Here is a 26,393-nt window from a genome sequence, read left to right on the forward strand (position 1 = left end):
AGTCCAGTGGCAGAATGTCATGTTCTGTCCATCCAGCAGGGGCTCCGCACCGCCGAAGAATACTGTGCGGAGTTTCGCCAATGGTGCACCCTGGCTGGATGGCCAGACTCCCCACTTAGAACCCTTTTTTGTCAAGGACTGACTGACGCCATTAAAAATGTGATGGTTAGCCACCCAACTCCCTCAGTGACTACATGACTCTCGCAGTAACCATAGACCGTAGGCTGAGGCAAAGGAAGCGGGAAAAGTGGGGGGCGACTCCAGGAAAGCCAGGGTCAGTTCAATTTCCCAAACGGTTCTCAATAGCTTTGGCACCAACTGCTCCCGAATCGCTGGAGGAGGAACCCATGGTCTTAGGTAACGCAACTGCGTTGCCGGAGGGTCACTTAGGCACCCAGGTACCTCCAAGAAATTCTGAGAAATTTCTATTACCTGTTACTTTGTCTTATAATGGTATATCAATTGATGGTACAGCCATGGTGGACTCGGGGGCAAGTTTTGTTCAAGCATCGGTAGCCCACTCGTTGGGCCTAAATTGGTGCCCTTGTGTTATCCATTTTCAGTAGCGGGCACTGATGCCAATCTCTTAAAAACTGGATCAGTAAACTATCGTACCCCCAAAGTCACCGTGCAGGGGGTTGTCTCCATCGAGAACAGTTGTCTTTTTTTTTGTTTTGGAGCATCTAGCAACAGATATCATTTTAAGTTTGTCATGGCTGCGTCAACATAACCCTATGTTTGACTGGAGAACCACGGAACTAGTCAAGTGGGGTGATTCTTGTGGTTCTCATCTCTCCTGCGTGGTGCCCATGGTATGTTCTGTTCAGGACTCGTCTCAAATTCCAGACTTCATTTCTGATTATGTTGATGTTTTCAATGAAGCTGTTGCTGATGCCTTGCCCCTACACGCCCATATGATTGCGCCATTCATCTCGTGTCTGGGGCCAGGTACCCTAAGGGGCGTATTTTTAACCTGTCCCCCCCAGACCGAGAGTCAATGCGCAACTACATTCAGGACAGCCTGAAAAAAGGACACATTAGACCCCCTTACAAAGAAAGGTCCGAACCTAATTCCCTGGTCGCCGAAGGCAGAAGTTGCCTTTAATCAGCTTAAGAGCAGCTTCTCCTCAGCTCCTGTGTTGGTATACCCTGATTCGGAACTTCTGTTTGTCATTGAGGTTGATGCCTCCGAGTCAGGTGTAGGAGCGGTTCTATCCCAAAGTAGAGAACCATATACCAACATGTGCCCGGTGGCCTTCTTCTCCAGGAAATTCTCCAGTTCTGAACGTAATTATGATGTCGGTAATAGAGAACTGTAAGCCATTAAATGGGCCCTGGAAGAATGGAGACATTTCCTGGAGGGAGCCCGGTGTCAGATCACTGTCCTCTTGGACCATAAAAACCTGCTGTATCTGGACAAGGCCAAAAGTCTAAACCCCTGACAAGCCCACTGGGCACTCTTTTTTACCCACTTTGATTTTGTGGTTACATATTGCCCGGGGAATAGAAATGTCAAAGCCGACGCCTTCTCCAGAAGTTTTGGTGATAGTAGAATCACTTAGGAGAAACCGGAAACCATTTTAACCCCTGGTACAGTTCTTGCTAGCATGACTGTGGATCTTTCCAATGTCATCCTGAACTCTCAGGGCAGTGCACCACCGGGTGTCCCTCCTAGTAAATTGTTTCTACCTCTAAATTTAAGGTTAGAGGTTCTAAAAGTGGTTCATGCATCCAATCTAGCAGGTCATCCAGGGACTGCCTCTACGGGATACCTGCTGTCCCATTCCTGCTGGTGGCCCACGTGGCAAAAAGATGTGTCCGAGTTTGTTAAGGCTTGTGAAATATGTGCTCGGGCCAAGACCCCGAGATCACTACCAGAAGGACTGATACAGTCCATGCCCTTTGCCTTCTCATCCGTGGTCCCATCTGTCAATGGATTTTGTTACTGATCTCCCCTCATCACAAGGGAAAACTGTACGGTGGGTGGTGGTCGACCGTTTCTGTAAAATGTGTCACTTAGTAGCTCTAAAAAAAACTAATGCCAAAACCTTGGCTAGATTGTACGTCATATCATGTAAATGCTTCTACCCAACAGACGCCGTTCTTTTGTAATTATGCATTTCATCCCAAATATTCCACGCTACCCAATTCCGAAACACAATTTACGTCCATCAAACAACTGACAAAGAAACTGTGCACAGTGTGGGCAGAGAGTCTGGCGACTCACAGGAACAAAATATTAAATTTGCCAATCAAAAACGTCGTCCTGGACCTGACTATGTCGTAGGAGATAAAGTGTGGTTATCTACAAAAAATCTACACCTCCGCGTACCCTCTGCCTAGATCCTGTGTTCCACAAAAGCCTGCTGAAAAAATACATTCTTCCCGTGAGTACTCATTCTCCTCCCTCTCCAGTGGTGGTTCAAGGGGAGATTGGAGGAGAATGGTCCAGAGGAGCGTACTTGGGTGTCAGCACGAGATCTCCATGCCCCTGATTTACTTAGGAAATTTCATTTTTTGAGGTTTCCTACCAGACCTGGAGGTCCTCGTGAGGGTCCTCAGAGGAGGGGGGGGTGTTCTATCACACATCAAGCCGCGCGTCCGGCTCCCGGCTCTGCCGAGGCGCGCGGCTCACCTGTGAGGGATGCCGATGGTGTGCCTCACAACAGGCAGGGCCAGTTGCTAGGGGCGCACCGACGACGTCCCTAGCAGCCGTCCTGCGCTTCCGGGTCCTGCACCGTGCAGGTGATTATGTTTGGGAGCTCTGTGACTGACAGCTGACCTGGCCAGTTAGCCTCCTGCTACTATAAATCCCAGCCCCTGACCTCAGTCCAGTGCCTGTGATAGCGCCTTGTGCCTTGACCTAGCATTCTCCTGACTGATTATTATTGTTGTTCTGACCTTTTGGATTTCGTACGCTGACCTTGCTCTCTGAATTCTGATTTTGTACCTTCGTTGCCCGGCTGTTGCTGACCATTCCATATTGTGTTTGTTTGTCTTGTCTGGTTCGATGTTGCACTTATCTCAGTGTAAGGTTTGTCGATGAGTTGTCCGCAGTAAATCTTAGTACTGTTTGTGACAAGTAGGTAGGGACAGCTGGGGCGGGTGCCAGTCTAGGGCTGCACTGGTCTACGTGTCTTTCCAGTACCCTACCTGACACTTTTTATTTGGTTGACATTTCGTTTTTTTTTAGTTGGTTTTATATAATATTCTAATTTTCTGAAATATTGACTTATGGGTTTTTCTTTGCTGTAATCCATAATCATCAAATTTAACAGAAATAATCACTTGAAAAAGTTCACTCTGTATGTAATGTATATAGAATATATCAGGTCACTCTGTATGTAATGTATAGAATATATCAGGTCACTCTGTATGTAATGTATAGAATATATCAGGTCACTCTGTATGTAATGTCTATACAATATATCAGGTCACTCTGTATGTAATGTATATAGAATATATCAGGTCACTCTGTATGTAATGTCTATAGAATATATCAGGTCACTCTGTATGTAATGTATAGAATATATGTGGTCACTCTGTATGTAATGTATAGAATATATCAGGTCACTCTGTATGTAATGTATATAGAATATATCAGGTCCCTCTGTATGTAATGTATAGAATATATGTGGTCACTCTGTATGTAATGTATAGAATATATCAGGTCCCTCTGTATGTAATGTATAGAATATATCAGGTCACTCTGTATGTAATGTATAGAATATATCAGGTCACTCTGTATGTAATGTATAGAATATATCAGGTCACTCTGTATGTAATGTCTATAGAATATATCAGGTCACTCTGTATGTAATGTATAGAATATATCAGGTCACTCTGTATGTAATGTATAGAATATATCAGGTCACTCTGTATGTAATGTCTATAGAATATATCAGGTCACTCTGTATGTAATGTATAGAATATATCAGGTCACTCTGTATGTAATGTATATAGAATATATCAGGTCCCTCTGTATGTAATGTATAGAATATATCAGGTCCCTCTGTATGTAATGTATATAGAATATATCAGGTCACTCTGTATGTAATGTATATAGAATATATCAGGTCCCTCTGTATGTAATGTATAGAATATATGTGGTCACTCTGTATGTAATGTATAGAATATATCAGGTCACTCTGTATGTAATGTATATAGAATATATCAGGTCCCTCTGTATGTAATGTATAGAATATATGTGGTCACTCTGTATGTAATGTATAGAATATATCAGGTCCCTCTGTATGTAATGTATAGAATATATCAGGTCACTCTGTATGTAATGTATATAGAATATATCAGGTCACTCTGTATGTAATGTATAGAATATATCAGGTCACTCTGTATGTAATGTATATAGAATATATCAGGTCCCTCTGTATGTAATGTATAGAATATATCAGGTCACTCTGTATGTAATGTATATAGAATATATCAGGTCACTGTGTATGTAATGTATAGAATATATCAGGTCACTCTGTATGTAATGTCTATAGAATATATCAGGTCCCTCTGTATGTAATGTCTATAGAATATATCAGGTCCCTCTGTATGTAATGTATATAGAATATATCAGGTCACTCTGTATGTAATGTATATAGAATATATCAGGTCACTCTGTATGTAATGTATAGAATATATCAGGTCACTCTGTATGTAATGTATAGAATATATCAGGTCACTCTGTATGTAATGTATAGAATATATCAGGTCACTCTGTATGTAATGTATATAGAATATATCAGGTCACTCTATATGTAATGTATAGAATATATCAGGTCCCTCTGTATGTAATGTATAGAATATATCAGGTCACTCTGTATGTAATGTATATAGAATATATCAGGTCCCTCTGTATGTAATGTATAGAATATATCAGGTCACTCTGTATGTAATGTATAGAATATATCAGGTCCCTCTGTATGTAATGTATAGAATATATCAGGTCACTCTGTATGTAATGTATATAGAATATATCAGGTCACTCTGTATATAATGTATAGAATATATCAGGTCACTCTGTATGTAATGTATAGAATATATCAGATCCCTCTGTATGTAATGTATATAGAATATATCAGGTCCCTCTGTATGTAATGTATATAGAATATATCAGGTCCCTCTGTATGTAATGTATAGAATATATCAGATCCCTCTGTATGTAATGTATATAGAATATATCAGATCCCTCTGTATGTAATGTATATAGAATATATCAGATCCCTCTGTATGTAATGTATATAGAATATATCAGGTCCCTCTGTATGTAATGTATAGAATATATCAGGTCACTCTGTATGTAATGTATAGAATATATCAGGTCCCTCTGTATGTAATGTATAGAATATATCAGGTCCCTCTGTATGTAATGTATAGAATATATGTGGTCACTCTGTATGTAATGTATAGAATATATCAGGTCACTCTGTATGTAATGTATATAGAATATATCAGGTCACTCTGTATGTAATGTCTATAGAATATATCAGGTCCCTCTGTATGTAATGTATAGAATATATCAGGTCCCTCTGTATGTAATGTATAGAATATATCAGGTCACTCTGTATGTAATGTATATAGAATATATCAGGTCACTCTGTATGTAATGTATAGAATATATCAGGTCCCTCTGTATGTAATGTATAGAATATATCAGGTCACTCTGTATGTAATGTATAGAATATATCAGGTCACTCTGTATGTAATGTCTATAGAATATATCAGGTCACTCTGTATGTAATGTATAGAATATATCAGGTCCCTCTGTATGTAATGTATAGAATATATCAGGTCACTCTGTATGTAATGTATATAGAATATATCAGGTCACTGTGTATGTAATGTATAGAATATATCAGGTCACTCTGTATGTAATGTCTATAGAATATATCAGGTCCCTCTGTATGTAATGTCTATAGAATATATCAGGTCCCTCTGTATGTAATGTATATAGAATATATCAGGTCACTCTGTATGTAATGTATATAGAATATATCAGGTCACTCTGTATGTAATGTATAGAATATATCAGGTCACTCTGTATGTAATGTATAGAATATATCAGGTCACTCTGTATGTAATGTATAGAATATATCAGGTCACTCTGTATGTAATGTATATAGAATATATCAGGTCACTCTATATGTAATGTATAGAATATATCAGGTCCCTCTGTATGTAATGTATAGAATATATCAGGTCACTCTGTATGTAATGTATATAGAATATATCAGGTCCCTCTGTATGTAATGTATAGAATATATCAGGTCACTCTGTATGTAATGTATAGAATATATCAGGTCCCTCTGTATGTAATGTATAGAATATATCAGGTCACTCTGTATGTAATGTATATAGAATATATCAGGTCACTCTGTATATAATGTATAGAATATATCAGGTCACTCTGTATGTAATGTATAGAATATATCAGATCCCTCTGTATGTAATGTATATAGAATATATCAGGTCCCTCTGTATGTAATGTATATAGAATATATCAGGTCCCTCTGTATGTAATGTATAGAATATATCAGATCCCTCTGTATGTAATGTATATAGAATATATCAGATCCCTCTGTATGTAATGTATATAGAATATATCAGATCCCTCTGTATGTAATGTATATAGAATATATCAGGTCCCTCTGTATGTAATGTATAGAATATATCAGGTCACTCTGTATGTAATGTATAGAATATATCAGGTCCCTCTGTATGTAATGTATAGAATATATCAGGTCCCTCTGTATGTAATGTATAGAATATATGTGGTCACTCTGTATGTAATGTATAGAATATATCAGGTCACTCTGTATGTAATGTATATAGAATATATCAGGTCACTCTGTATGTAATGTCTATAGAATATATCAGGTCCCTCTGTATGTAATGTATAGAATATATCAGGTCCCTCTGTATGTAATGTATAGAATATATCAGGTCACTCTGTATGTAATGTATATAGAATATATCAGGTCACTCTGTATGTAATGTATAGAATATATCAGGTCCCTCTGTATGTAATGTATAGAATATATCAGGTCACTCTGTATGTAATGTATAGAATATATCAGGTCACTCTGTATGTAATGTATATAGAATATATCAGGTCACTCTGTATATAATGTATAGAATATATCAGGTCACTCTGTATGTAATGTATAGAATATATCAGATCCCTCTGTATGTAATGTATATAGAATATATCAGGTCCCTCTGTATGTAATGTATAGAATATATCAGATCCCTCTGTATGTAATGTATATAGAATATATCAGGTCCCTCTGTATGTAATGTATAGAATATATCAGGTCACTCTGTATGTAATGTATATAGAATATATCAGATCCCTCTGTATGTAATGTATATAGAATATATCAGGTCCCTCTGTATGTAATGTATAGAATATATCAGATCCCTCTGTATGTAATGTATATAGAATATATCAGGTCCCTCTGTATGTAATGTATAGAATATATCAGGTCACTCTGTATGTAATGTATATAGAATATATCAGATCCCTCTGTATGTAATGTATATAGAATATATCAGATCCCTCTGTATGTAATGTATATAGAATATATCAGGTCACTCTGTATGTAATGTATAGAATATATCAGGTCCCTCTGTATGTAATGTATAGAATATATCAGGTCACTCTGTATGTAATGTATATAGAATATATCAGATCCCTCTGTATGTAATGTATATAGAATATATCAGATCCCTCTGTATGTAATGTATATAGAATATATCAGGTCCCTCTGTATGTAATGTATAGAATATATCAGATCCCTCTGTATGTAATGTATATAGAATATATCAGGTCCCTCTGTATGTAATGTATAGAATATATCAGGTCACTCTGTATGTAATGTATATAGAATATATCAGGTCCCTCTGTATGTAATGTATATAGAATATATCAGGTCACTCTGTATGTAATGTATAGAATATATCAGGTCACTCTGTATGTAATGTATATAGAATATATCAGGTCACTCTGTATGTAATGTATATAGAATATATCAGGTCACTCTGTATGTAATGTATAGAATATATCAGGTCACTCTGTATGTAATGTATATAGAATATATCAGGTCACTCTGTATGTAATGTATAGAATATATCAGGTCACTCTGTATGTAATGTATATAGAATATATCAGGTCACTCTGTATGTAATGTATAGAATATATCAGGTCCCTCTGTATGTAATGTATAGAATATATCAGATCCCTCTGTATGTAATGTATATAGAATATATCAGGTCACTCTGTATGTAATGTATAGAATATATCAGGTCACTCTGTATGTAATGTATATAGAATATATCAGGTCCCTCTGTATGTAATGTATAGAATATATCAGGTCACTCTGTATGTAATGTATATAGAATATATCAGGTCACTCTGTATGTAATGTATAGAATATATCAGGTCCCTCTGTATGTAATGTATATAGAATATATCAGGTCACTCTGTATGTAATGTATAGAATATATCAGGTCACTCTGTATGTAATGTATATAGAATATATCAGGTCACTCTGTATGTAATGTATAGAATATATCAGATCCCTCTGTATGTAATGTATATAGAATATATGTGGTCACTCTGTATGTAATGTATAGAATATATCAGATGACATAGTTCACATTGAACGATAATTCCAGTGCGTTTTTTTCAAAAACAGGGTGGAAATCAAGCTATGTAACAAGAGATAACGCACACTATAATGCTTATGAGCACCCTCCACACTTCCGAGCTCCACCAGTCCGGACAAAACATCCAATATATACAATAGTAGTGAAGGAAAAGAGTGATTTGCTCACCATATAGCCGCCAACTTCGGGTTACGAAACCCACTGTGCTCCAATTATAAGGAGCAATATACTCACAGAGTCGATATGACTTGAATCTTTTTTATTTTCTTCTCTTTAAAGTTAATGCAGCAAAAAGTTTACATGCTCACAGCTGATGTTACTCTCAGACTCGGACGCCCAAGTACGTCCTCCTCGCGGACGTTTCGGAGGATACAGACTCCTCCTTCCTCATGCGCGAGGACGTAAGGGAGAGGGCGGGATTATAATGAATCAACATTTAACCCTGTAGATATCGCTGGTGAGTAATATGACATGTAATATAACGCAATGCTACAAATTCATTATAATACGCATGAAAATTGGGTGGGACTAAAGGTAATAACTATACGTGCTCTATATTTACAAAAATGCACTAAAGCTGCATACTTCATTGAGTCCGTTAGGGCTCAATGTTTCTAATTTGGAAATCCAATATGTCTCACAACGGAGTAACCGCTTGCGGTTCTCCTCTCTGTCTGCACAAAGCTCAACCTGCTCCACAATTTGCCATCGTAAATCGCAGATGTTATGTCGATTTTCGGAGAAGTGTCTCGCAACTGTTGTCTCCCCGAACGGTCTCTGCTCTTCATCCTTTCTACTCTCTTGTTTAGTGTCAAACTTACGTATAGCTGTTTTATGTTCGTTGAGGCGAATTTTTATCGGGCGGCTCGTCTGTCCGACATACCCTAGTCCACAGGGACATTTAAGGAGATACACCACATTTTTATCATTACAGGTAAAAAAACCTTTCACTGGATATTTGGTGCCTTTTCTAGGGTGGCTAATGTACTCCCCTTTTATAATGGCACTACAGTGTTGGCAAGATAGGCAGCTAAATGTGCCTTTACGTCTGCTAGCTAGAAATGTCTGTTTAGAGATTTTCTTTTTTGCTATATCACCTCTAATTAATTTGTTACACAGTGACTTATTTTTTCTATAGCAGAAAATCGGATTCTCTCTAAAGATATTATTATACTTCGGATCACTTTTTAGTAGATCCCAATGTTTCAAAACACATTTTCTGATGATATCAGCATGTCGGTCATAAGTAGTACAAAATACCAATTTTTCTTTTTTATCTGTTCTCGTATGTTTTTTCCTTAAATCATTTCTCTGTAACTTTCTTACTTCTTTTTCTGTTCTTTCAATCTCATTCTTATTATAACCCCTTTCTTCAAATTTCTCCTTAATTTTCTCTGCATTTTTCTTATACTCATTCTCTGTACTAGCTATACGTCTTGCTCTAATGAACTGTGATTTGGGTAAACTTTTAAAGACATGGGGGGCATGTTGGCTTTCTCGATGTAACATATTATTACGATCGGTTGGTTTAGAAAACATCGTTGTTTCAAACTCTGTATCCTGTTTTATGATCTCTACATCCAAAAAATGGATTTTAACAGGATTATATTCCAATGTAAATTTTATGGACTCGTGACATTTATTTAAAGTCTCCACGAATGCCAATAAGGAAGATTCGTCCGACGTCCAGAGCAGGCACACGTCATCCACGTATCTCACCCACGTGGACGACGTGGGCATGGTCGGGACGACGAACGTCTCCTCAAAGGCATGCATAAAGATGTTGGCTAAACTTGGGGCTACCGATGACCCCATTGAAACACCATGGGTCTGCAGAAAAAAGTCGTCATCAAATCTAAAGTAATTCTTGCTCAGGACAAGTTCTAACAATCCCATAAGGAAATTTATCATATTATTACTCAGCTTGATATCTTTATTTAGTTGTTCTCTGATACATGCCATGCCCTCATCTAGTGGGATGTTAGTATATAAACTCTGCACATCAAGTGTGCAGAGATAAGTAACTTCTTTAGTGTTTATTTGTTCCATCACATTGAGGAAATGGCACGTATCAACGAGACATCTGTCTAATTTCTTCACAATATCCTGTAAAAAGGAATCAACATATACTGACAGGGACTGCAGCAGCGACCCGGAGCCTGAAACAATAGGCCGTCCGGGTGGGCTGCTGCAGTCCTTGTGTATCTTAGGTAGGAGATACAGAATGGGGACACGGGGGGTCTCTACGTATAAAGCATCTGCTGTTTTTTGCTGAATGACACCACCTACCACTCCTTCATTTATGAAGGAATCTACTTCAGCTTTAAACCGCGTTGTAGGATCTCCCGGTAGTTTACGGTATGTTTTAACATCTGCTAGTTGGCGTAGGGCTTCAGCGACGTAGGAGGTGCGATTCTGCACAACAATCGCACCTCCCTTGTCGGCCCTCTTAATGACTATGGAGGTGTCATTCTGCAAACCATTCAAAGCTTCCATTTCATCTTTAGTCAGATTGACTTGTTTGGCAGTCGCATGATCCCATAAAGCATGGGCATCCTGCAATACCATGCGTTCAAACATGTTTAAAGAATCATTCTGTACAACAGGATCAAAGGAACTTTTTTGGTATAGGGCATTAGGTATTATATCTAAGGGAGAAGTGTGACCTTTCTCAGACCTCTTTACATCAAAAAAATGGATTTTCAACCGTAGTTGTCTGCAAAATTTGTAAAAGTCAACCTGAAAGTCAAATTCAGTAATGTCCTTTGTGGGGACAAACCCCAAACCCTTATTTAACACTTTAATTTAATTACAGATCCCTCTGTATGTAATGTATATAGAATATATCAGGTCCCTCTGTATGTAATGTATAGAATATATCAGGTCACTCTGTATGTAATGTATATAGAATATATCAGGTCACTCTGTATGTAATGTATATAGAATATATCAGATCCCTCTGTATGTAATGTATATAGAATATATCAGATCCCTCTGTATGTAATGTATATAGAATATATCAGGTCACTCTGTATGTAATGTCTATAGAATATATCAGGTCACTCTGTATGTAATGTATAGAATATATCAGGTCACTCTGTATGTAATGTATAGAATATATCAGGTCACTCTGTATGTAATGTATATAGAATATATCAGGTCACTCTGTATGTAATGTATATAGAATATATCAGGTCACTCTGTATGTAATGTATAGAATATATCAGGTCACTCTGTATGTAATGTATAGAATATATCAGGTCCCTCTGTATGTAATGTATAGAATATATCAGGTCCCTCTGTATGTAATGTATAGAATATATCAGGTCACTCTGTATGTAATGTATATAGAATATATCAGGTCCCTCTGTATGTAATGTATATAGAATATATCAGGTCCCTCTGTATGTAATGTATAGAATATATCAGGTCGCTCTGTATGTAATGTATAGAATATATCAGGTCACTCTGTATGTAATGTATATAGAATATATCAGGTCACTCTGTATGTAATGTATAGAATATATCAGGTCACTCTGTATGTAATGTATATAGAATATATCAGGTCACTCTGTATGTAATGTATAGAATATATCAGGTCGCTCTGTATGTAATGTATAGAATATATCAGGTCACTCTGTATGTAATGTATAGAATATATCAGGTCGCTCTGTATGTAATGTATAGAATATATCAGGTCACTCTGTATGTAATGTATATAGAATATATCAGGTCACTCTGTATGTAATGTATAGAATATATCAGGTCCCTCTGTATGTAATGTATAGAATATATCAGGTCCCTCTGTATGTAATGTATAGAATATATCAGGTCCCTCTGTATGTAATGTATAGAATATATGTGGTCACTCTGTATGTAATGTATATAGAATATATCAGGTCCCTCTGTATGTAATGTATATAGAATATATCAGGTCCCTCTGTATGTAATGTATAGAATATATCAGGTCACTCTGTATGTAATGTCTATAGAATATATCAGGTCCCTCTGTATGTAATGTATAGAATATATCAGGTCCCTCTGTATGTAATGTATAGAATATATCAGGTCACTCTGTATGTAATGTATAGAATATATCAGGTCCCTCTGTATGTAATGTATAGAATATATCAGGTCACTCTGTATGTAATGTATAGAATATATCAGGTCCCTTTGTATGTAATGTATATAGAATATATCAGGTCACTCTGTATGTAATGTATATAGAATATATCAGGTCCCTCTGTATGTAATGTATAGAATATATGTGGTCACTCTTTGAATTGAATTACTGAAAAAAAAATTACATTTTTGTTGATATTCTAATTTATTGCAAACCACTGTACATGTTTTAGCCCCTGTGGTTACAATTCCCAGCACTACCATCAGCCCTCGGCCGCCCTGTGTGACAGTGTGGGGACCATGAGGAGGTGCATGCTGGGAGTTGTAGTTTCTCCTGCCCCTTGTTACAGCACCTCCTATAGGTTGTATATATATATATATATATATATATATATATAACACATCCGCTTCTCCTTGTGTCTTTCAGAAGCTGCCGAGCTTTGGACCATTTCTAGAACAACGGAAGACGATCATCGCTGAGAGTAAGATCCGCTCGCTGTCTGAGAACGGGAACGCTCCAACACCAGAGAAGAAACATTTCCTACCGAAGAAGCCGGTACCGGCCGTAAAGGTAAAAATAAAAAGAGAAGCTAAAAAAATGTCTGAGAGTACGGCCAGGATCCGGGGGGAGGGACATGTCACTTCTTGATGTGATGAATACCATCTGTATGATATAGATAGATAGATAGATATATTTTTTTTCCATGTTACAGATATATCTGTATGTGATGTATACCTTCTGTAATATATATATATTTTTTTTTTTTCTCCATGTTATAGATATACATTCTATATGTGATATATACAGTTGTGCTCCTAGTTTACAAACCCCGGAAGAATTTTTGCTTTCTTGTCCTTTTTTCAGAGAATATGAATAATACCGCAATCCCCCCCCCCCTCCCCATGGTTAGTAGTCTGGTCCCCCTCATGGTTAGTGGTCGGATCCCCCTCATGGTTAGTGGTCGGTTCCCCCCATAGTTGGTGGTCGGGTCCCCCTCATGGTTAGTGGTCGGTTCCCCCCATAGTTGGTGGTCGGGTCCCCCTCATGGTTAGTGGTCGGGTCCCCCTCATGGTTAGTGGTCGGGTCCCCCTCATGGTTAGTGGTCGGATCCCCCTCATGGTTAGTGGTCGGGTCCCCCCCATGATTAGTGATTGGGTGGTGCCATTTGTTGTCACACTACTGGGTTTTCGATTTTTAGATCATAGTGACAACCAAAAACATCCCAATGTCCCTGATAAGAAGTTCCCATCCCCCAGTTCTTTATCTGGTGTATGGCCCCCACTAACATCAATGACAGCTTGAAGCCTTTTGTGGTAGTTATGGATGAGGCTCCTTATGTTCTCAGATGGTAAAGCCGCCCATTCTTCCTGGTTCCTGTATATTCCTGGGCTGTCCTGCATGATCTGTGTGCTCAATGATACTGAGGTCAGGAGACTGAGATGGCCGCTCCAGAACCTTCACTTTGTTATGCTGTAGCCGATGACAGGTAAACTTGGCTTTGTGTTTTGGATCATTGTCATGATGGAACGTCCCAGTACGTCCCATTCGCATCTTCCGGGCTGACAAGTGCACACTGGCCTCCAGTATTTGCTGATAACCGGCTGCATTCATCTTTCCTTAATCTCTGACTAAGTTTCCTGAGTCTTTGTAGCTCGCACATCCCCAGAACATCAGCAATCCCCCCCCCCGGGCTTCACAGTAGGATCGGTGCTCCTTCCATCATAGGCCGTGCTGACATCTCTCCAAATGTAAGGTTTATGGTTGACGCCAAAAAGTTGGATTTTGGTCTCATCCCTCCAAATGACCGTGTTCCAGAAGATTTGAGGCCTATGTTTCTGTGCTGTTTGGCGGCCTGTGTCTCTGTGCTGTTTGGCGGCCTGTGTCTCTGTGCTGTTTGGCGGCCTGTGTCTCTGTGCTGTTTGGCGGCCTGTGTCTCTGGGCTGTTTGGCGGCCTGTGTCTCTGTGCTGTTTGGCGGCCCCTGTGTCTCTGGGCTGATTGGCGGCCTGTGTCTCTGTGCTGTTTGGCGGCCTGTGTCTCTGTGCTGTTTGGCGGCCTGTGTCTCTGTGCTGTTTGGCGGCCTGTGTCTCTGGGCTGTTTGGCGGCCTGTGTCTCTGGGCTGTTTGGCGGCCTGTGTCTCTGTGCTGTTTGGCGGCCTGTGTCTCTGTGCTGTTTGGCGGCCTGTATCTCTGTGCTGTTTGGCGGCCCCTGTGTCTCTGGGCTTTTTGACGGCCTGTGTCTCTGTGCTGTTTGGCGGCCTGTGTCTCTGTGCTGTTTGGCGGCCTGTGTCTCTGGGCTGTTTGGCGGCCTGTGTCTCTGTGCTGTTTGGCGGCCTGTGTCTCTGTGCTGTTTGGCGGCCTGTGTCTCTGTGCTATTTGGCGGCCTGTGTCTCTGGGCTGTTTGGCGTCCTGTGTCTCTGTGCTGTTTGGCGGCCTGTGTCTCTGTGCTGTTTGGCGGCCTGTGTCTCTGGGCTGTTTGGCGGCCTGTGTCTCTGTGCTGTTTGGCGGCCTGTGTCTCTGGGCTGTTTGGCGGCCTGTGTCTCTGTGCTGTTTGGCGGCCTGTGTCTCTGTGCTATTTGGCGGCCTGTGTCTCTGTGCTGTTTGGCGGCCTGTGTCTCTCTGCTGTTTGGCGGCCTGTGTCTCTGGGCTGTTTGGCGGCCTGTGTCTCTGTGCTATTTGGCGGCCTGTGTCTCTGTGCTATTTGGCGGCCTGTGTCTCTGTGCTGTTTGGCGGCCTGTGTCTCTGTGCTGTTTGGCGGCCTGTGTATCTGTGCTGTTTGGCGGCCTGTGTCTCTGTGCTGTTTGGCGGCCTGTGTCTCTGTGCTGTTTGGCGGCGGGTGTCTCTCTGCTGTTTGGCGGCCTGTGTCTCTGTGCTGTTTGGCGTCCTGTGTCTCTGTGCTGTTTGGCGGCCTGTGTCTCTGGGCTGTTTGGCGGCCTGTGTCTCTGTGCTGTTTGGCGGCCTGTGTCTCTGTGCTGTTTGGCGGCCTGTGTCTCTCTGCTGTTTGGCGGCCTGTTTCTCTGTGCTGTTTGGCGGCCTGTGTCTCTGTGCTGTTTGGCGGCCTGTGTCTCTGTGCTGTTTGGCGGCCCCTGTGTCTCTGTGCTGTTTGGCGGCCTGTGTCTCTGTGCTGTTTGGCGGCCTGTGTCTCTCTGCTGTTTGGCGGCCTTTGTCTCTGGGCTGTTTGGCAGCCTGTGTCTCTGTGCTGTTTGACGGCCTGTGTCTCTGTGCTGTTTTGTGGCCTGTGTCTCTGGGCTGTTTTGTGGCCTGTGTCTCTGTGCTGTTTGGCGTCCTGTGTCTCTGTGCTGTTTGGCGGCCTGTGTCTCTGTGCTGTTTGGCGGCCTGTGTCTCTGTGCTGTTTTGTGGCCTGTGTCTCTGTGCTGTTTGGCGGCCTGTTTCTCTGTGCTTTTTGGCGGCCTGTGTCTCTGGGCTGTTTGGCGGTCTGTGTCTCTGGGCTGTTTGGTGGCCTGTGTCTCTGTGCTGTTTGGCGGCCTGTGTCTCTGTGCTGTTTGGCGGCCTGTGTCTCTGTGCTGTTTGGCGGCCTTTGTCTCTGTGCTGTTTGGCGGCCCCTGTGTCTCTGTGCTGTTTGGCGGCCTGTGTCTCTGTGCTGTTTGGCGGCCTGTGTCTCTGTGCTGTTTGGCGGCCTGTGTCTCTGTGCTGTTTGGCGGCCTGTGTCTCTGTGCTGTTTGGCGGCCTGTGTCTCTGTGCTGTTTGGCGGCCTGTGTCTCTGGGCTGTTTGGCGGCCTGTGTCTCTGTGCTGTTTGGCGGCCTGTGTCTCTGTGCTGTTTGGCGGCCCCTGTGTCTCTGTGCTGTTTGGTGTATTCTAGGTTGGAGATACTTCTGGAGACTCCACCATGCCGCCCACTCTTCTTCAGGTGTCTCCTTATTGTACATCCTGAAGCAGCCGCACCGCTAGTTTCTAGAGGGTCCTGGATTTTAGCTGATGTTGTTTGTGGGTTTTTCTTTGTATCCTGAACAATATTCCTGGCAGTTATGGCTGATATTTTTGTTGGTCTCCTGACTGTGGATTGTACAGAGCTCCTGATATTTTTGTTGGTCGGTGTGACTGTGGATTGTACAGAGCTCCTGATATTTTTGTTGGTCGGTGTGACTGTGGATTGTACAGAGTCCCTGATAGTTTTGTTGGTCTCCTGACTGTGGATTGTACAGAGCTCCTGATAGTTTTGTTGGTCGGTGTTACTGGTGTTATCATTTCCTGGGATATCAGACCAAAGTGAAGGTTCTGGAACGGTCACCTCAGTCTCCTGACCTCAGTTTCATTGAGCCGCTTTGGGGAGATCTCCAGCACAGGTCATGCAGGACAGACCAGGAATATACAGGATCCATCTGAGAAGATAAGGAGCCTCATCCACAACTACCACAAGACTTCAAGCTGTCATTAATGTTAGGGGGCAATACACCCGATTAAGGACTGGGGGATGGGAATCTTTTATGCATATGTGATGTATACGCTATGTATGTGATGTATACGCTATGTATGTGATGTATATATAAGCTATGTATATATATATGTCTCCTGGATGGCTGTGACACATATTAATAAAAGCGTATATGGGGGCCCCCCGCTTCCATTGCAGCTAGTGATGTGTGACTGTAGCTGGTATATAGAGAGCGGCAGCTGTTGGGTGGAGGTATAATTGCGCTTTCTTCCTTCCTTCTGATTGGTAAATAACATTGTGTTACTTCTCTCACACAGAATAAGCACAAAACTTCACTGACTCTGACTGTCTGATAGAGAGAATAAAGAGAGAGGAGCGGCAGCTTATAGTATATCCAGCCCGATAGAGGACTATATGGACTGACGCTCTCTCTCTATGTATAGGACTATAGCTGTGCTCTCTATATATATAGGACTATAGCTGTGTGCTCTCTATATATAGGACTATAGCTGTGTGCTCTCTCTCTATATATATAGGACTATAGCTGTGTGCTCTCTGTATAGGACTATAGCTGTGTGCTCTCTATATATAGGACTATAGCTGTGTGCTCTCTCTCTATATATATAGGACTATAGCTGTGTGCTCTCTCTCTATATATAGGACTATAGCTGTGTGCTCTCTATATATAGGACTATAGCTGTGTTCTCTCTATATGTATAGGACTATAGCTGTGTGCTCTCTATATATAGGACTATAGCTGTGTGCTCTCTCTCTATATATAGGACTATAGCTGTGTGCTCTCTATATATAGGACTATAGCTGTGTGCTCTCTATATATAGGACTATAGCTGTGTTCTCTCTATATGTATAGGACTATAGCTGTGTGCTCTCTCTCTATATATAGGACTATAGCTGTTTGCTCTCTCTCTATATATAGGACTATAGCTGTGTGCTCTCTATATAGGACTATAGCTGTGCTCTCTCTGTATAGGACTATAGCTGTGTGCTATCTCTCTCTATATATATAGGACTATAGCTGTGTGCTCTCTATATATAGGACTATAGCTGTGTGCTCTCTCTGTATATAGGACTATAGCTGTGTGCTCTCTCTATATATAGGACTATAGCTGTGTGCTCTCTCTCTATATATAGGACTATAGCTGTGTGTTCTCTCTATATATAGGACTATAGCTGTGTGCTCTCTCTCTATATATATAGGACTATAGCTGTGTGCTCTCTCTCTATATATAGGACTATAGCTGTGTGCTCTCTCTCTATATATATAGGACTATAGCTGTGTGCTCTCTCTCTATATATATAGGACTATAGCTGTGTGCTCTCTCTCTATATATAGGACTATAGCTGTGTGCTCTCTCTCTATATATATAGGACTATAGCTGTGTGCTCTCTCTCTATATATAGGACTATAGCTGTGTGCTCTCTCTATATATATATAGGACTATAGCTGTGTGCTCTCTCTGTATATATAGGACTATAGCTGTGTGCTCTCTCTCTATATATATAGGACTATAGCTGTGTGCTCTCTCTGTATAGGACTATAGCTGTGTGCTCTCCAGACTCCATATATAGGACTACAGCTGTGTGCTCTCTATATATAGGAATATAGCTGTGTGCTCTCTATATATAGGACTATAGCTGTGTGCTCTCTATATATAGGACTATAGCTGTGTGCTCTCTATATATAGGACTATAGCTGTGTGCTCTCTATATATAGGAATATAGCTGTGTGCTCTCTATATATAGGACTATAGCTGTGTTCTCTCTATATGTATAGGACTATAGCTGTGTGCTCTCTCTCTATATATAGGACTATAGCTGTGTGCTCTCTCTCTATATATAGGACTATAGCTGTGTGCTCTCTATATAGGACTATAGCTGTGCTCTCTCTGTATAGGACTATAGCTGTGTGCTATCTCTCTCTATATATATAGGACTATAGCTGTGTGCTCTCTATATATAGGACTATAGCTGTGTGCTCTCTCTGTATATAGGACTATAGCTGTGTGCTCTCTCTATATATAGGACTATAGCTGTGTGCTCTCTCTCTATATATAGGACTATAGCTGTGTGTTCTCTCTATATATAGGACTATAGCTGTGTGCTCTCTCTCTATATATATAGGACTATAGCTGTGTGCTCTCTCTCTATATATATAGGACTATAGCTGTGTGCTCTCTCTCTATATATAGGACTATAGCTGTGTGCTCTCTCTATATATATATAGGACTATAGCTGTGTGCTCTCTCTGTATATATAGGACTATAGCTGTGTGCTCTCTCTCTATATATATAGGACTATAGCTGTGTGCTCTCTCTGTATAGGACTATAGCTGTGTGCTCTCCAGACTCCATATATAGGACTACAGCTGTGTGCTCTCTATATATAGGAATATAGCTGTGTGCTCTCTATATATAGGACTATAGCTGTGTGCTCTCTATATATAGGAATATAGCTGTGTGCTCTCTATATATAGGACTATAGCTGTGTGCTCTCTATATATAGGACTATAGCTGTGTGCTCTCTATATATAGGACTATAGCTGTGTGCTCTCTATATATAGGAATATAGCTGTGTGCTCTCTATATATAGGACTATAGCTGTGTGCTCTCTATATATAGGACTATAGCTGTGTGCTCTCTATATATAGGAATATAGCTGTGTGCTCTCTATATATAGGACTATAGCTGTGTTCTCTCTATATATAGGACTATAGCTGTGTGCTCTCTATATATATATAGGACTATAGCTGTGTGTTCTCTATATATAGGACTATAGCTGTGTGCTCTCTATATATATAGGTCTATAGCTGTGTGCTCTCTCTCTATATATATAGGTCTATAGCTGTGTGCTCTCTCTATATATATAGGACTATAGCTGTGCTCTCTCTGTATAGGACTATAGCTGTGTGCTCTCTCTATATATATATAGGTCTATAGCTGTGTGCTCTCTCTCTATATATATATAGGTCTATAGCTGTGTGCTCTCTCTGTATAGGACTATAGCTGTGTGCTCTCTATATATATAGGACTATAGCTGTGTGCTCTCTCTGTATAGGACTATAGCTGTGTGCTCTCTATATATAGGTCTATAGCTGTGTGCTCTCTATATATATAGGACTATATCTGTGTGCTCTCTCTGTATAGGACTATAGCTGTGTGCTCTCTCTATATAGGACTATAGCTGTGTGCTCTCTCTCTATATATAGGACTATAGCTGTGTGCTCTCTATATATAGGTCTATAGCTGTGTGCTCTCTCTATATATATATAGGACTATAGCTGTGCTCTCTCTATATATATAGGACTATAGCTTTGTACTAGCTCTCTATATATAGGACTATAGCTGTGTGCTCTCTATATATAGGACTATAGCTGTGTGCTCTCTCTGTATAGGACTATAGCTGTGTGCTCTCTCTCTATATATAGGACTATAGCTGTGTGCTCTCTATATATAGGTCTATAGCTGTGTGCTCTCTCTCTATATATATAGGACTATAGCTGTGCTCTCTCTATATATATAGGACTATAGCTGTGTGCTATCTCTCTATATATAGGACTATAGCTGTCTGCTCTCTCTCTCTCTGTATAGGATTATAGCTGTGTGCTCTCTATATGTATATAGGACTATAGCTGTGTGCTCTCTCTATATATAGGACTATAGCTGTGTGCTCTCTCTGTAAATATAGGACTATAGCTGTGTGCTCTCTCTATATAGGACTATAGCTGTGTGCTCTATATATATAGGACTATAGCTGTGTGCTCTCTATAGGACTATAGCTGTGTGCTCTCTCTATATAGGACTATAGCTGTGTGCTCTCTATAGGACTATAGCTGTGTGCTCTCTCTATATATAGGACTATAGCTGTGTGCTCTCCATAGGACTATAGCTGTGTGCTCTCTCTCTATATATATAGGACTATTGCTGTGTGCTCTCTATATATATAGGACTATAGCTGTGTGCTCTCTCTCTATATATAGGACTATAGCTGTGTGCTCTCTCTATATATATAGGACTATAGCTGTGTGCTCTCTCTATATAGGACTATAGCTGTGTGCTCTCTATATATAGGACTATAGCTGTGTGCTCTATATATATAGGACTATAGCTGTGTGCTCTCTATATATAGGACTATAGCTGTGTGCTCTCTCTCTATATATATAGGACTATAGCTGTGTGCTCTCTCTATATATAGGACTATAGCTGTGTGCTCTCTCTCTATATATAGGACTATAGCTGTGTGCTCTCTCTATATATAGGACTATAGCTGTGTGCTCTCTATATATAGGACTATAGCTGTGTGCTCTCTATATATAGGACTATAGCTGTGTGCTCTCTATATATAGGACTATAGCTGTGTGCTCTCTCTATATAGGACTATAGCTGTGTGATCTATATATATATATATAGGACTATAGCTGTGTGCTCTCTATATATATAGGACTATAGCTGTGTGCTCTCTATATATAGGACTATAGATGTGTGCTCTCTCTATATATAGGACTATAGCTGTGTGCTCTCTATATAGGACTATAGTTGTGTGCTCTCTCTCTATATAGGACTATAGTTGTGTGCTCTCTATATAGGACTATAGCTGTGTGCTCTCTCTCTATATATAGGACTATAGCTGTGCTCTCTCTGTATAGGACTATAGCTGTGTGCTATCTCTCTCTATATATATAGGACTATAGCTGTGTGCTCTCTATATATAGGACTATAGTTGTGTGCTCTCTATATATAGGACTATAGCTGTGTGCTCTCTATATATAGGACTATAGCTGTGTGCTCTCTATATATTGGACTATAGCTGTGTGCTCTCTATATATAGGACTATAGCTGTGTGATCTCTATATATAGGACTATAGCTGTGTGATCTCTATATATAGGACTATAGCTGTGTGCTCTCTATATATAGGACTATAGCTGTGTGATCTCTATATATAGGACTATAGCTGTGCTCTCTCTGTATAGGACTATAGCTGTGTGCTATCTCTCTCTATATATATAGGACTATAGCTGTGTGCTCTCTATATATAGGACTATAGCTGTGTGCTCTCTCTGTATATAGGACTATAGCTGTGTGCTCTCTCTATATATAGGACTATAGCTGTGTGCTCTCTCTCTATATATAGGACTATAGCTGTGTGTTCTCTCTATATATAGGACTATAGCTGTGTGCTCTCTCTCTATATATATAGGACTATAGCTGTGTGCTCTCTCTCTATATATAGGACTATAGCTGTGTGCTCTCTCTCTATATATATAGGACTATAGCTGTGTGCTCTCTCTCTATATATATAGGACTATAGCTGTGTGCTCTCTCTCTATATATAGGACTATAGCTGTGTGCTCTCTCTCTATATATATAGGACTATAGCTGTGTGCTCTCTCTCTATATATAGGACTATAGCTGTGTGCTCTCTCTATATATATATAGGACTATAGCTGTGTGCTCTCTCTGTATATATAGGACTATAGCTGTGTGCTCTCTCTCTATATATATAGGACTATAGCTGTGTGCTCTCTCTGTATAGGACTATAGCTGTGTGCTCTCCAGACTCCATATATAGGACTACAGCTGTGTGCTCTCTATATATAGGAATATAGCTGTGTGCTCTCTATATATAGGACTATAGCTGTGTGCTCTCTGTATATAGGACTATAGCTGTGTGCTCTCTATATATAGGACTATAGCTGTGTGCTCTCTATATATAGGAATATAGCTGTGTGCTCTCTATATATAGGACTATAGCTGTGTTCTCTCTATATGTATAGGACTATAGCTGTGTGCTCTCTCTCTATATATAGGACTATAGCTGTGTGCTCTCTCTCTATATATAGGACTATAGCTGTGTGCTCTCTATATAGGACTATAGCTGTGCTCTCTCTGTATAGGACTATAGCTGTGTGCTATCTCTCTCTATATATATAGGACTATAGCTGTGTGCTCTCTATATATAGGACTATAGCTGTGTGCTCTCTCTGTATATAGGACTATAGCTGTGTGCTCTCTCTATATATAGGACTATAGCTGTGTGCTCTCTCTCTATATATAGGACTATAGCTGTGTGCTCTCTCTATATATAGGACTATAGCTGTGTGCTCTCTCTCTATATATATAGGACTATAGCTGTGTGCTCTCTCTCTATATATATAGGACTATAGCTGTGTGCTCTCTCTCTATATATAGGACTATAGCTGTGTGCTCTCTCTATATATATATAGGACTATAGCTGTGTGCTCTCTCTGTATATATAGGACTATAGCTGTGTGCTCTCTCTCTATATATATAGGACTATAGCTGTGTGCTCTCTCTGTATAGGACTATAGCTGTGTGCTCTCCAGACTCCATATATAGGACTACAGCTGTGTGCTCTCTATATATAGGAATATAGCTGTGTGCTCTCTATATATAGGACTATAGCTGTGTGCTCTCTATATATAGGAATATAGCTGTGTGCTCTCTATATATAGGACTATAGCTGTGTGCTCTCTATATATAGGAATATAGCTGTGTGCTCTCTATATATAGGACTATAGCTGTGTGCTCTCTATATATAGGAATATAGCTGTGTGCTCTCTATATATAGGACTATAGCTGTGTGCTCTCTATATATAGGACTATAGCTGTGTGCTCTCTATATATAGGAATATAGCTGTGTGCTCTCTATATATAGGACTATAGCTGTGTTCTCTCTATATATAGGACTATAGCTGTGTGCTCTCTATATATATAGGACTATAGCTGTGTGTTCTCTATATATAGGACTATAGCTGTGTGCTCTCTATATATATAGGTCTATAGCTGTGTGCTCTCTCTCTATATATATAGGTCTATAGCTGTGTGCTCTCTCTATATATATAGGACTATAGCTGTGCTCTCTCTGTATAGGACTATAGCTGTGTGCTCTCTCTATATATATATAGGTCTATAGCTGTGTGCTCTCTCTCTATATATATATAGGTCTATAGCTGTGTGCTCTCTCTGTATAGGACTATAGCTGTGTGCTCTCTATATATATAGGACTATAGCTGTGTGCTCTCTCTGTATAGGACTATAGCTGTGTGCTCTCTATATATAGGTCTATAGCTGTGTGCTCTCTATATATAGGTCTATAGCTGTGTGCTCTCTATATATATAGGACTATATCTGTGTGCTCTCTCTGTATAGGACTATAGCTGTGTGCTCTCTCTATATAGGACTATAGCTGTGTGCTCTCTCTCTATATATAGGACTATAGCTGTGTGCTCTCTATATATAGGTCTATAGCTGTGTGCTCTCTCTATATATATATAGGACTATAGCTGTGCTCTCTCTATATATATAGGACTATAGCTTTGTACTAGCTCTCTATATATAGGACTATAGCTGTGTGCTCTCTATATATAGGACTATAGCTGTGTGCTCTCTCTGTATAGGACTATAGCTGTGTGCTCTCTCTCTATATATAGGACTATAGCTGTGTGCTCTCTATATATAGGTCTATAGCTGTGTGCTCTCTCTCTATATATATAGGACTATAGCTGTGCTCTCTCTATATATATAGGACTATAGCTGTGTGCTATCTCTCTATATATAGGACTATAGCTGTCTGCTCTCTCTCTCTCTGTATAGGATTATAGCTGTGTGCTCTCTATATGTATATAGGACTATAGCTGTGTGCTCTCTCTATATATAGGACTATAGCTGTGTGCTCTCTCTGTAAATATAGGACTATAGCTGTGTGCTCTCTCTATATAGGACTATAGCTGTGTGCTCTATATATATAGGACTATAGCTGTGTGCTCTCTATAGGACTATAGCTGTGTGCTCTCTCTATATAGGACTATAGCTGTGTGCTCTCTATAGGACTATAGCTGTGTGCTCTCTCTATATATAGGACTATAGCTGTGTGCTCTCCATAGGACTATAGCTGTGTGCTCTCTCTCTATATATATAGGACTATTGCTGTGTGCTCTCTATATATATAGGACTATAGCTGTGTGCTCTCTCTCTATATATAGGACTATAGCTGTGTGCTCTCTCTATATATATAGGACTATAGCTGTGTGCTCTCTCTATATAGGACTATAGCTGTGTGCTCTCTATATATAGGACTATAGCTGTGTGCTCTATATATATAGGACTATAGCTGTGTGCTCTCTATATATAGGACTATAGCTGTGTGCTCTCTCTCTATATATATAGGACTATAGCTGTGTGCTCTCTCTATATATAGGACTATAGCTGTGTGCTCTCTCTCTATATATAGGACTATAGCTGTGTGCTCTCTCTATATATAGGACTATAGCTGTGTGCTCTCTATATATAGGACTATAGCTGTGTGCTCTCTATATATAGGACTATAGCTGTGTGCTCTCTATATATAGGACTATAGCTGTGTGCTCTCTCTATATAGGACTATAGCTGTGTGATCTATATATATATATATAGGACTATAGCTGTGTGCTCTCTATATATATAGGACTATAGCTGTGTGCTCTCTATATATAGGACTATAGATGTGTGCTCTCTCTATATATAGGACTATAGCTGTGTGCTCTCTATATAGGACTATAGTTGTGTGCTCTCTCTCTATATAGGACTATAGTTGTGTGCTCTCTATATAGGACTATAGCTGTGTGCTCTCTCTCTATATATAGGACTATAGCTGTGCTCTCTCTGTATAGGACTATAGCTGTGTGCTATCTCTCTCTATATATATAGGACTATAGCTGTGTGCTCTCTATATATAGGACTATAGTTGTGTGCTCTCTATATATAGGACTATAGCTGTGTGCTCTCTATATATAGGACTATAGCTGTGTGCTCTCTATATATTGGACTATAGCTGTGTGCTCTCTATATATAGGACTATAGCTGTGTGATCTCTATATATAGGACTATAGCTGTGTGATCTCTATATATAGGACTATAGCTGTGTGATCTCTATATATAGGACTATAGCTGTGTGATCTCTATATATAGGACTATAGCTGTGCTCTCTCTGTATAGGACTATAGCTGTGTGCTATCTCTCTCTATATATATAGGACTATAGCTGTGTGCTCTCTATATATAGGACTATAGCTGTGTGCTCTCTCTGTATATAGGACTATAGCTGTGTGCTCTCTCTATATATAGGACTATAGCTGTGTGCTCTCTCTCTATATATAGGACTATAGCTGTGTGTTCTCTCTATATATA

The 26,393-nt window shown here is 39.9% G+C and overlaps 1 protein-coding gene across 6 annotated transcripts in view; it reads left to right on the forward strand.

Annotated features, from left to right (window-relative positions):
- The window catches only part of DPYD (dihydropyrimidine dehydrogenase), an 850,395-nt gene that overhangs the window by 805,347 nt on the left and 18,655 nt on the right, over nucleotides 1-26,393 (forward strand). For 4 of the 6 annotated variants that reach the window (XM_069967717.1, XM_069967718.1, XM_069967720.1 and 1 more), the window contains one exon: nucleotides 13,226-13,369. In XM_069967717.1, coding sequence (XP_069823818.1) covers nucleotides 13,226-13,369 — 144 coding nt within the window. Of the gene's footprint in view, nucleotides 1-13,225; nucleotides 13,370-26,393 lie in introns of those variants that run through there. The other 2 variants (XR_011362703.1, XR_011362702.1) reach the window with 2 other exon arrangements.

The sequence above is a fragment of the Dendropsophus ebraccatus genome, chromosome 4, assembly GCF_027789765.1.
Source record: "Dendropsophus ebraccatus isolate aDenEbr1 chromosome 4, aDenEbr1.pat, whole genome shotgun sequence".
Taxonomy (NCBI): Eukaryota; Metazoa; Chordata; class Amphibia; order Anura; family Hylidae; genus Dendropsophus; species Dendropsophus ebraccatus.